The following is a 10,541-nucleotide window of genomic DNA, read 5'->3' on the forward strand; positions in this document are numbered from 1 at the left end:
CCTAACTTAAAATGCTAAAAAATACATAAAATAAAATATGATTAATAAATTAAAACTCATTTTCAATAAATTAATTTACATTTTCTATCAATTAATTTAACTGTAAATAAAAACCTAATAAATTAATAAAAATTAAATGTTTTTAGCATTTTAATTCAGTTAGATTATATTAATTAATATTTTTCACAATACATTCATTTAACAATTCACAATTTTGTATATAATAATCAAACTTAATTAAAATGCAAAAAAAACATAACATCTAATGTTATTAATATATAAAAATAGATTTTTAATGAATAAATTAATAGACTTTCATTCATATTCACTAAAATTAATCATTGTAAAAGTGTGTTTTATGTTTTCAGTATATTGTAATTTAAGTTGGGTTATGTTTAATGAATAAAATCCATATATAGTGTTAATAATTCATTTTTTCAGCCCATAAAGCGTCATTTACCTTCTTGATGTAGGCGGCGATGTCCTTCTCGATGTTGTACTTCTCGAGCGCCTGTGTTGCGCACTCCACAGAGTCCTGCTGCATCTCCTCAGACATGTCCGCATTCTTGATCACTGCCTTTCTGTCCGACATGCTGGATCTGGAAAGACAAGAGACATTTAATGCTGAATGAACGAGTTAAACAGGGCTCGATCTGAGCGACACCCTGTGTGTGACGCACCCTATCTAGTGCTCATCCTGCTCTCTCCAAACCCACAGTCCTCAAGCATCTGCTGAAACTGCTCAGCGTTATATAATATCAGCACATGAGATGCTCCACAGCCTTTATTCCATCAGCATTGTGTAACATCACGTGGCATATTTCACCAGGTTACTGTTGCCATGGTCACCTGAACTAAAGGCTGTACTCAGCACCACAGATTATTACACCAAACTTATGGTACTTATTTGGAAATTGTGCTTATTTAACTTTTAATAAATTAGTTAATTAAACAAAATAGTCTAAAAAACAATTATTACCTCAAACTGTGCCTTTTAAGATGTTTGTTTTTATTAGTAAACGCTAAACGAATGGCGCCATGGTTATTTTTAGAAATAAAAAACACCGCTGTTTAATGTTTAATGAAGGAATTATGCATCTTTTTATTTATATTTTCATAAATCCTATTATTAGTATTCATTTCAATGATATTTAAGACGGTTGCTGAAATATAGGTGTGCAAACGGTGAGCAACATCGCTTACTCTGAGCGAAAAAAAGCACGTGATATTTAGTTCTACACACTAATATGCATTAAACGGATGAAAGGAAAAGTTTTACCTTCTTTGTGTGTAGATTTCTTGACACGGAGAGAGAAAAACGACTCGCTTGCGGCGTCTGAGCTGCTCCCGCTGTGTGCTTGACCAAAAGTATTGTAGGTTTGTAACTGCCGTTGGCTCCTCCCGCTCTCGCCTTCCATTGGCTGTCGCTGCCATGCCCGGCTCTGCGATTGGTCGGCTCTGCAAGAGTCTCGCTGCAATGTATCTCTGCATTTTATTTCAGACCGTCATACCTTGCGCCGAAGACGCTTCGCTGGTCTCCATAGCAAGTTTTTTTGCGGAACTTATGAATCATAGACATATAAATAAATTATATATAGACATATATTTATAAATAAATATTTATATGTCTATGTTACGAATACATACAAGAACAGGGAAATTAGACATGGTTGTATCTCCTGCAAAAAAACAAAACAATCATAGTAACAAAAACAGAGAACTAATAATATGGGTTTATCTACACAGAAAAAAAAAACAAGTATAACAAAAGAAAAGAAAAGCACAAAAATAAGATTACAAACTATCTTTTTTTTTTTCTCTCTCTCTTTTAAAATTGTCATAATGCATCAAAAATTTGCCACTTTTTGTTGTTGTTATTTTTAAGTCTAAGAGATTAAACAATAGAATCAAATTCAGCAAGAGAAAGGGGAAAAGACAAAGGAGATTTAAACCATTTTTGCTTAATAAAGAATTGTGCATTCAGATAATAGCAAAAAGGGTTCAACAGATAATCAAAAAACAAATGGGCAGCTGTTTCCGCAACAAACCCACAAAACGAGCATCCTCTGCGGTTTTCTATCAGTGGTATATGACATATTTCAGATGCCGAAATTACAACAACAGTGGTTACATATACACATTTAATTGTTTGATCAAAGTTATTGCTAGGGACAATTTAGTATCACTGCTTATCGCAATTTAATATCGCTGGATATTGGTGGGGACATGTCTCTACCGTCCCTACACTGTAAAAAAAATCCGTAAAATTTACGGTAAAAAAACGGCAGCTGTGTGTGCCGAAATTTTACCGTAAAAAATACGGTAGCAACATTTTAGGTTTTACGGTTTTAACTTAAATTTACAGTTAAATACCGTATTTTCATTAACTGATATAATGTTAATATACCAACCTACTGAAGTACTGAAATCTGTTTTGTACCTTTGTAATACACTGATAACCACCAAATGCAGGAGGTCATGAGAAAGTCACATGATGAACCAAAGCCCATCACAAGCAGCTTTTAAATAATAACATATATAGAAGGTGCACACACTAAACACCATCATGGTGACACACATGAAATTGAAATAATGAAATAAACATTCATTTAACAACATTAGGTGTAACACACAACCCTAATATACAAAACTGATAAGAAAAAACTAAGAAGAAACATAGTTATTTCAACAAAACAACATCAAATTTGAAATGTAATGCAGGGAATTCTGGGAATGTCAACGGCCATTTTTTACAGTGTACTAAATTCTACGCCCTTTTGCCCTGTGTAAATTTGTAGTGGCATTCATTTTTACCTGGCATGTGAAAATTGCACTAAAATTGACAATATGTTTTATATATTAAGCTCTTGCAATTAACCCTCTATGGTACAGAGTTGGCACATGGCAAGAATTAATTTCTACCCATTTCCTTATTATTCTGAAAAAAAATAAAATAAATAAAAAAATAAATATATATATATATATATATATATATTTTATTGCACTCAATCGGTCCGATACTCGATACCACCGGTGCTGTGGAAAGGCTGTTGTGGAAGTCCTGGTACTTTTGACAACACTACTGTCCTGTAAGTGACACACGACACTGCAAATATATCAACTGAAAATAAGCAAGATAAGATTAACTTGTCAAAATCAAGGTGATGTAATGTGCCTCAAAAAAGCTTGGACAGGGTCGTACACACCTATATCAGGTATAAGCAGACAGTGAGTCTCAAAACAATATATCATCAGCAATTATTTAATTTCCTGTTTATAGAACATCATATATTTCTGTAGATCTGACCCTGTCTGCTGTTGATGTAGCAATGAGTACTGATTATGCTTAATAAGCTGACGGTGTTTAAGACATGTGAACAAGATTGTTCTTTCAACAGGAAAAGATCATAAACAACTGAACACAACTTGAGTGACACCTTTGCTTATTCAGTGTTCACACATCTATTTATGTTTTGTAGCTTCTGTGAGGTTGATTTTTATGTTTCAGTATTTATTGCGTAAATTAGTTATGTAATTTATGTCCACAGCAACCAACATTTTTGTCAGTGTCCATCCATAGTTGAAGAAACACCCTTTTGTTTGACATCAAAAGCAGAGAAAAACTTCCTTAACTTAATATATTGATTTCATGCGACAGCTTTTCTTACAATATGTTTATTTTTGGTAAATATTTTTTTGTACATTGTAAACATATGAAACGTGTTTAATATCTGATGTTCCGCGAACTCAAATGAAAAAATACTACTGACCTTAATGTGTATCAGTCACACCTCTTTTCCTTCTCTGCTAATGTCTCCACTGTTAAAAGGACATACTTTCATAACAAAGTTAACAATTCATCTAACTCTTGCATGCTCTTTAAAACATTTTCCTCGCTCCTTTGTCCTCCTCCTCCCCCTCCTTCATCAACTATAACAGCTGACGACTTTGCCACATTCTTCATTAATAAAATTAAAACCATCAGTGCACAATGTTCCACACCACAATCTGTCAAGCACGTCTTACCAGCAAACATACACTCGTTTTCATCCTTCTCTCCACTCTCTGAGGCAGAAGTCTCCAAACTCATCCTTTCTAATCATCCTACTACTTGTCCACTTGGTCCTATTCCATCTCAACTTATGTGCCTCTAGAAGCTTGTGTTCTGCAAGTGAACGGTGCTTTATTGTTTCATCCCAAAGAGGCACAGAATCACTTTCACAGACTTTTAAATTAAATGTTCCCTCCTGGTGGAATGACCTGCTCAACTCAATCCCAGCAGCTGAGTCCTTAACCATCTTCAAGAATCATCTTCAATCTGCTTGTTTTCTTAAAAAAAAAAAAAACATTTGCTTCTCTAATCTTTTTGTATTCTATTTGTTTTCTTTTTATTTATTATACAATTAACAAAAGCAAAAAAGACCTTTAACACCAGCTTGATCTATTCTTTTTCTATTCTATCAGTTTTCTTTTTATTTATTATGATTTAAAAAAAAAAACTTGCTACGTGTACTGCATTAAGTTAACTGAGACTTGTTTTATCAATTGCATATCATTGCTCTCTTGTTGATTTTGATTGCTTCCATTGTCCTCATTTGTAAGTCGCTTTGGATAAAAGCATCTGCTAAATGTCTAAATGTAAATGAGCCAGATCTGCATCTGCAGTGAAAACTACACTGAGAACCAGTTATTTGTGATGTGAGCACTATATTGATTCATTATTAGACAGATTATTCTGATCAATCTACTCCCAGCAAAATGAAAGTCAATATATCATCACATAAGAACAATTCATAATTCAGATGTGCATTTATTTGGAAAAAAAAATCCAGAAAATGAAACAGACCTGAACTGATTTGTTGGATTTTTAATGCAGAATCCAAATTTTCACACAAACTTCAAGAATCTTTTGTGTCATATTATGGTAGACTATTATATAAATAAAAATATCCCAATAACATCATAATAGATTTTAAATAACACAACCACAGACAATCATCATTCATATATTTCTTCAGTTTGCTTTCTTGCATACCAGTGTTGAGTACGTTGAAATAAATACATGTATGCTGCTACACTTACTGTATGAGAGATTGATGATCTTATAATGTAATATCTGTAGTCACAGTATTGACATGCCTGTGATGCCATTTCTCTCTCTCACTTCACTCCTGGATTTAAAACCAATTATTATGCATGACAATTATTAATAAAAAGCACCATCAACTACTATTATGTAGCTGCTTTCACAACTTTAAAACTTTAGACACATACACATCTCTCCCTAAATGTGTCTTCTACTATTAAAATACACTAATATGAGCTAAATGAGCAGCACACACACAGAGGCTGAATTTTGTCTCTGTTTCACTCGCTGCGCTCCTTTGGTTCCCTGTATTTCCACTGGATGTAGTCAAAGATGTCCTTCTCACTGTCCACCAGCAGAGGCTCTCCAGCCACACCTGGATCAAAGAGAGCGGGCATGATGAGACATCAGGTACTACAGCTCTAGTCAAGCTCACAAGGAAGTAAATCACTTCTGGATGGACAGAAACTCAACGGCTGTGTCCGAAATCGCCCCCTATACCCTTAAATAGGGCACTATTTGAGGGAACAGCCATTTTTAGTGGTGTCTGAAACCATAGTGGATGTTCTCGAGTGCACTCATTCAATCCCACAATGCACTGCAAAAACAAGTGTACAACTGGTGCACGCTCAACGGCTAGAGAATGCCCATAATGCACCGTGAGAGTCACGCGCCGAATGAATTCCCTTCAGGTGCACCCAGTGTCCGAATTCACTACTCGTTTTCATTCACTCCTTCTAGAGAACTGAATTAGTGACCTAATGTAGGGAATAGTGAATGAGGCTATAGGGGGCGATTTCGGACACAGCCAACGTCTGCACTAGCTTTCAGCACTTTCTTCTATCCTGTGATGTATAAACGTGACTCTCACCAGTGACGCCCAGTGGACGGATGGTGTATTCGTTGAGAGTGAAGCCCTTCTCCAGCGCGCGAGTCCTCATGTTCTTGTTGAATATGTCACTGCCAGTGAAGTACAGCACACCGCAGTAATACTGATCCTTCGGAATAAGCCTGCAGATCCAGAGAGAAAGACATGAGGAATATACTGGAAAAACCTCAAATATGACATTTGCCACAGGGACACACTATGCTAAAACTCGAGACACTTTCATCTACAGATGGCAGGAATCATTGTGGATTCTAGATTTTAGCTTAGTTAAATTAGGTTTCAGATTAGTCAATTGTATAATTTACATTTTGGTGCATTTAAAAATGTAATCTATTTTAAATTGTTGGTTTATTTAGTACTGCGTTTCATTCAAAATAATTCAGTGTTTTTAATGACATCTGCGATTAAGAACCCATAATAATGCTGAATCTTCAAAAAAACAATAAAATAATGTTCATAGTACATAACGTAAATTTTTAACATTCTACGAAGTCTTCAAATTAAACTGGACGCAAGATATGAATAAAACAATTGACAGTCACATCAAAATGTCCCAAATAGCGTCTGTTAAGAAGATCGTTAGTTAAGAAGATTTTTTTTATTTCAGCTAGTTGCCAAGGCAACATTTCTCATTTTTGTTTAGTTTAACTTTAAGAATTAAAATAAACACCTACATAGACATTTTTAAAAAATCTAAAATTAATAATAATTTTTTTTTTTACAAAAAAACAACAATGACTGAAACCTTAACTAAAAATAAAAAATAAAATAAAACACAAAAATAAAAACGAATTATTTACTAATTATTTATCTAGAATATTAATAGTATATAAATTATACTAAACACTGGAAAAGATCACATCACATCAAATGCACAAATAATCAGCATGAACCTGATGTCAATACGGCGGGGAAAATACTCTTCTTCATCTTCCTCTTTTTTCTTCAGCCGACACACACCCTGAGGAAAAACATGCCTTATTTATTATTCATTTATTATTATTTGACAGTCACATTGACCCACCATAAACTTAGTGTCTCCTTTAGAAAGCGTGTCAGTAATGAAGCCGATGGACTCCAGATGATCCACGACAGCATGAAGGAGTTTGGGCTGCAGGACAGAAATCACAGCAGGAGTTATGAGAGGACAAAAACCTGCATGCATTAAATCATTCAGTCTTTAAAACTGAACGTTCACCTGTTTCTCAGACTGAGAGGTGAAGTCCGGATGGGTCAGCAGTATATCAATATCACCACTCGACTCTGCTCCTGAGCATTAACAAATGCATTTATGACACATTTAGTTGATACAAGTGATAACTGACGTCAAATACCTGGATCAGAACGATCGATAACCTCGTCTGTAGCTGCCAAAGATGGTGCCGATGTACTCGGGATCCACCACATCCAGTTCCTTCAGTATCAGAGTCTGCAAACATCAGTTAAACACAGTGAGACTTTATAAATCTGTAGAATTAATTCATGAAGATCACTGAGAGAAACTGCAACCTCCATTTTCTGCATTTCTGCACGAGGGATTCTCTTCTCAAATTCTTCAAAGTACCTTTAATAGATGAAGACAGGAGCATAAAAATATCAATTAAAAACAGATCAATAAAGAACAGAATGCATTCATTATAAACACATATAACTCACAAATCAAACATTTGTCCTCTAGATCAGGGGTTTTCAAGCTGGAGTCCAAGGAAAAGATTAGAGAAAAATTTAAAAATATATAAACACTTAAAAAAAAAAATAAAGGTTTGCCCAACTAAATAAATAAATATTTAGATTAAAATATATTTAAAATTAGTTTTAAAAATGACTAAAGTAATTAATTTGATACAAAATAAAAATAAAAGTTAAAGGGGTCATATGATGCTTTTTTAAAGATCATATTTTGTGTATTTGGTGTAACAGAATATGTTGACATGCTTTAATGTTCAAAAAACACATTATTTTTCAAATACTGTACATTATTGTAGGTCCTATATGCCCCGCCTCTCTCAAACACAGTTTTCAACAAAGTCCCTCCTTCCGACAAGTTTATATAAATACATAATAAATTATTTAAATAAAACAAAAATACAGTACTATAGTAAATAGAACAAATTTAACATAATAGAAACTAAATGCGTTTTAAATAACATTTTACACAAATTTATAATATACATTTTTTCACAGTCTTTATGCATAATAAAGCTGCCATTTAAATTTTAGGATGGGGGTCCCTTGCACGAGGATGTTTATATTTAGGAGGCCATTGCATCTAAAAGATTGAAAACCCCTGTTCTGGATCAGCACTAACACAAAGCCGAACGAACATTACTGTTGCTGTTAAACAATTCACTAATTAATCTGTTTAAATCAAGACTTACTTTAACCCGATCTGCTGATGGTGGTTGAGTTTGTGTTCGATCTTCTTCAGATCTAAAACGTCAGATGAGAATTAAAACACATGAATGTGAAGGTAAATAAATATATATGCAAAATAACCATATACAAACCTTCTAAGTTCCTGACGCCTTCATCATAAAACTTCCTGGCCGCAGCAGGACTAAAAGACAGAGAATGAGGGTGAATGGAGTTTTAGTCATCTCTAATTATTTACTGTGATTGTTCAATAAAGAGCGTGGTACCCGATTCCAGTCACTCTGGTTAAGAAGTTGATGGAGGAGCTTGTGTCGTCACTGCGAATCTACAGGATGAACGGACCACAAACATGTCAGAATCTATACAGATCTGTTTTGAATATACAACATACATGATTTCAAATCACCTATAAAGCATGCATTTCTACCTTCTCCAGCTTGCGCAGTTTTCCTGTCGTTAAAAACTCATTGATTTTCTCTGCTATCTTGCCACCAACTCCATCCTGAGAGGAAAACCGTGTACTTAAATATGTCAACAAACAAGTATTACTCGCATTTCAGGACATTAATACTAGTAAAAACAACAAACCCGTACCAGTTTCTTTGCTTCGGCCCCACTTTTGATCTTCTGAGGGTATTTGGCAATCACAGATGCTGCTTTTCTGAACAGAAAACGCCAGACAAGTTACATATGCCATATGTCTAATTATAGTATAATTTCTTACCTTATTAGACAAGTTAGATAAGACTGTCTTGCCTGTAAGCATTGTATTTATGGATGGCTCTGTTGATATTTCTCTCATAATTGGCCAACTCTGAAACGAGAAACACCATTAAGACTAAGAGTTTAGATATGCCTCAGTGCATTAGCTGCAAAATATTACTATAAAATGCTTTTCGACATTTATCGAATAAACAAACTAATCAAGAGAATCGGATCATAGCTGGGCTACCAAACAATATGTACTAAACGTAAACGTATATAAAAATATCTAGTATAAAATAATTTTCAAATATGCATTAATTTATTTATAATTGAAAATATAAACACTGAGTACTTTTATTTTGTAGATGCAACTGTGCCGATAGCATGTATTAAACTGCAAAAAATTGTGATTATTGCGGTTTTATTTACAATTGGGTGTAAAGATAGGTCTAATATCCCACTAAAGTGAAGTTTCTTGTTTCAAACAGACGTTATGTCTACAAAACCGATGTATTTCGATTCATTTGGCATTTAAATGTCCGGTTAGCCTAGCCGCATGCTAACCCGAGCTGTCATTAGCAAAACTCACCTATGAGAAAATCTGTGATTCCTTCGTTCCGAGTTTCCTGTGGCGCTTTCCTTTTACTCATAGTTGAGAGTGATTTAAAATACGTGAGGATAAATGTGTGTTGTTCTCACTTTCTACCATCCAAGAGACAACAGCTGAGTACACTGACTAGGACAAAGCCTTAGCATTAGCACTGTAGCCACGCAATACGGCGGAGGTGGGGCTTATAGACCACGCCCATTAGGCTTACGTTAGCCAATCAGGGACTTTCATTTCATAAATACGAACACGCCCCGTCGTTGATAAATACACTCACCATAAAATGAACTTTTGGAAGCTCAAATTACGCAAATTTCTTAATGTTACGTAAACATATGGATTTTTCATAAAGAAAATGCCACTTTTCAAGCAAAATATCTAATCAAGGTATTAAATGATCAAACAACATATCTGAACTAATTTCATACACTAATTTCAATCATTTCATACACTGCCACACCAGCTGATCAAATGACAATAAGCTAAATTATTTTTACTTTTATATGCCACAATAATGCAATGCTTTTAGGTGTGTTGCAAACATATTTTTGGGCCACTTTATGGAACTTAATTAACATGATAAAACAAACACTGTGAATTTATTTTTCTGAGTTTTTGTGGTTGGTGCAGATAGTTGCGATTGTGTGAAGAGCCGATCAAAGCAGCACAGCTTGTGTAATGTGATCTGACATTTAAAACGAGCACCACTTTTTAGTACTGCAATACTAAAATTCATTTCAATGACACATCAAAACTATTATACATAAAGATTTGCTAATAATTTGATTCATTTGAAGGTCAGCACCTTGGCATAGCAGACAATTGTTACTGTACATGGCAGCAGAAATACTTTCTAGAAAATCTAGAAGTACAAATTCCCT

The 10,541-nt window shown here is 34.3% G+C and overlaps 2 protein-coding genes across 3 annotated transcripts in view; both read right to left on the minus strand.

Annotated features, from left to right (window-relative positions):
• The window catches only part of LOC107699673 (dynein light chain 1, cytoplasmic), a 2,531-nt gene extending 1,147 nt beyond the window's left edge, over window positions 1-1,384 (minus strand). Inside the window, exons 1-2 of the mRNA XM_016501007.1 lie at window positions 1,280-1,384; window positions 461-599 (exon numbers count right to left, since the gene is read on the minus strand). Coding sequence (XP_016356493.1) covers window positions 461-592 — 132 coding nt within the window. The 5' untranslated portion in view covers window positions 593-599; window positions 1,280-1,384. The remainder of the gene's footprint in view (window positions 1-460; window positions 600-1,279) is intronic.
• Window positions 1,385-4,851: 3,467 nt separating this feature from the next.
• On the minus strand, window positions 4,852-9,890 carry LOC107699674 (DNA polymerase beta-like). 2 transcript variants are annotated; one of them, XM_016501008.1, is made up of 14 exons: window positions 9,643-9,890; window positions 9,105-9,162; window positions 8,937-9,009; window positions 8,776-8,850; window positions 8,615-8,673; window positions 8,483-8,532; window positions 8,354-8,405; window positions 7,485-7,539; window positions 7,332-7,404; window positions 7,174-7,244; window positions 7,000-7,086; window positions 6,869-6,936; window positions 5,958-6,097; window positions 4,852-5,462 (listed from the first exon to the last, which is right to left on the minus strand). In XM_016501008.1, exons 1-14 carry the CDS (start codon window positions 9,701-9,703, stop codon window positions 5,368-5,370), a joined length of 1,017 nt encoding a protein of 338 aa, XP_016356494.1. In that variant the 5' UTR covers window positions 9,704-9,890; the 3' UTR covers window positions 4,852-5,367. The 2 variants fall into 2 exon arrangements, with proteins under 2 accessions (XP_016356494.1, XP_016356496.1); XM_016501010.1 differs by having other exon boundaries at window positions 8,943-9,009; window positions 9,643-9,889.
• Between the last annotated feature and the right edge of the window lie 651 nt (window positions 9,891-10,541).

The sequence above is a fragment of the Sinocyclocheilus anshuiensis genome, unplaced genomic scaffold, assembly GCF_001515605.1.
Source record: "Sinocyclocheilus anshuiensis isolate Anshui unplaced genomic scaffold, SAMN03320099.WGS_v1.1 scaffold714, whole genome shotgun sequence".
Lineage (NCBI taxonomy): Eukaryota > Metazoa > Chordata > Actinopteri > Cypriniformes > Cyprinidae > Sinocyclocheilus > Sinocyclocheilus anshuiensis.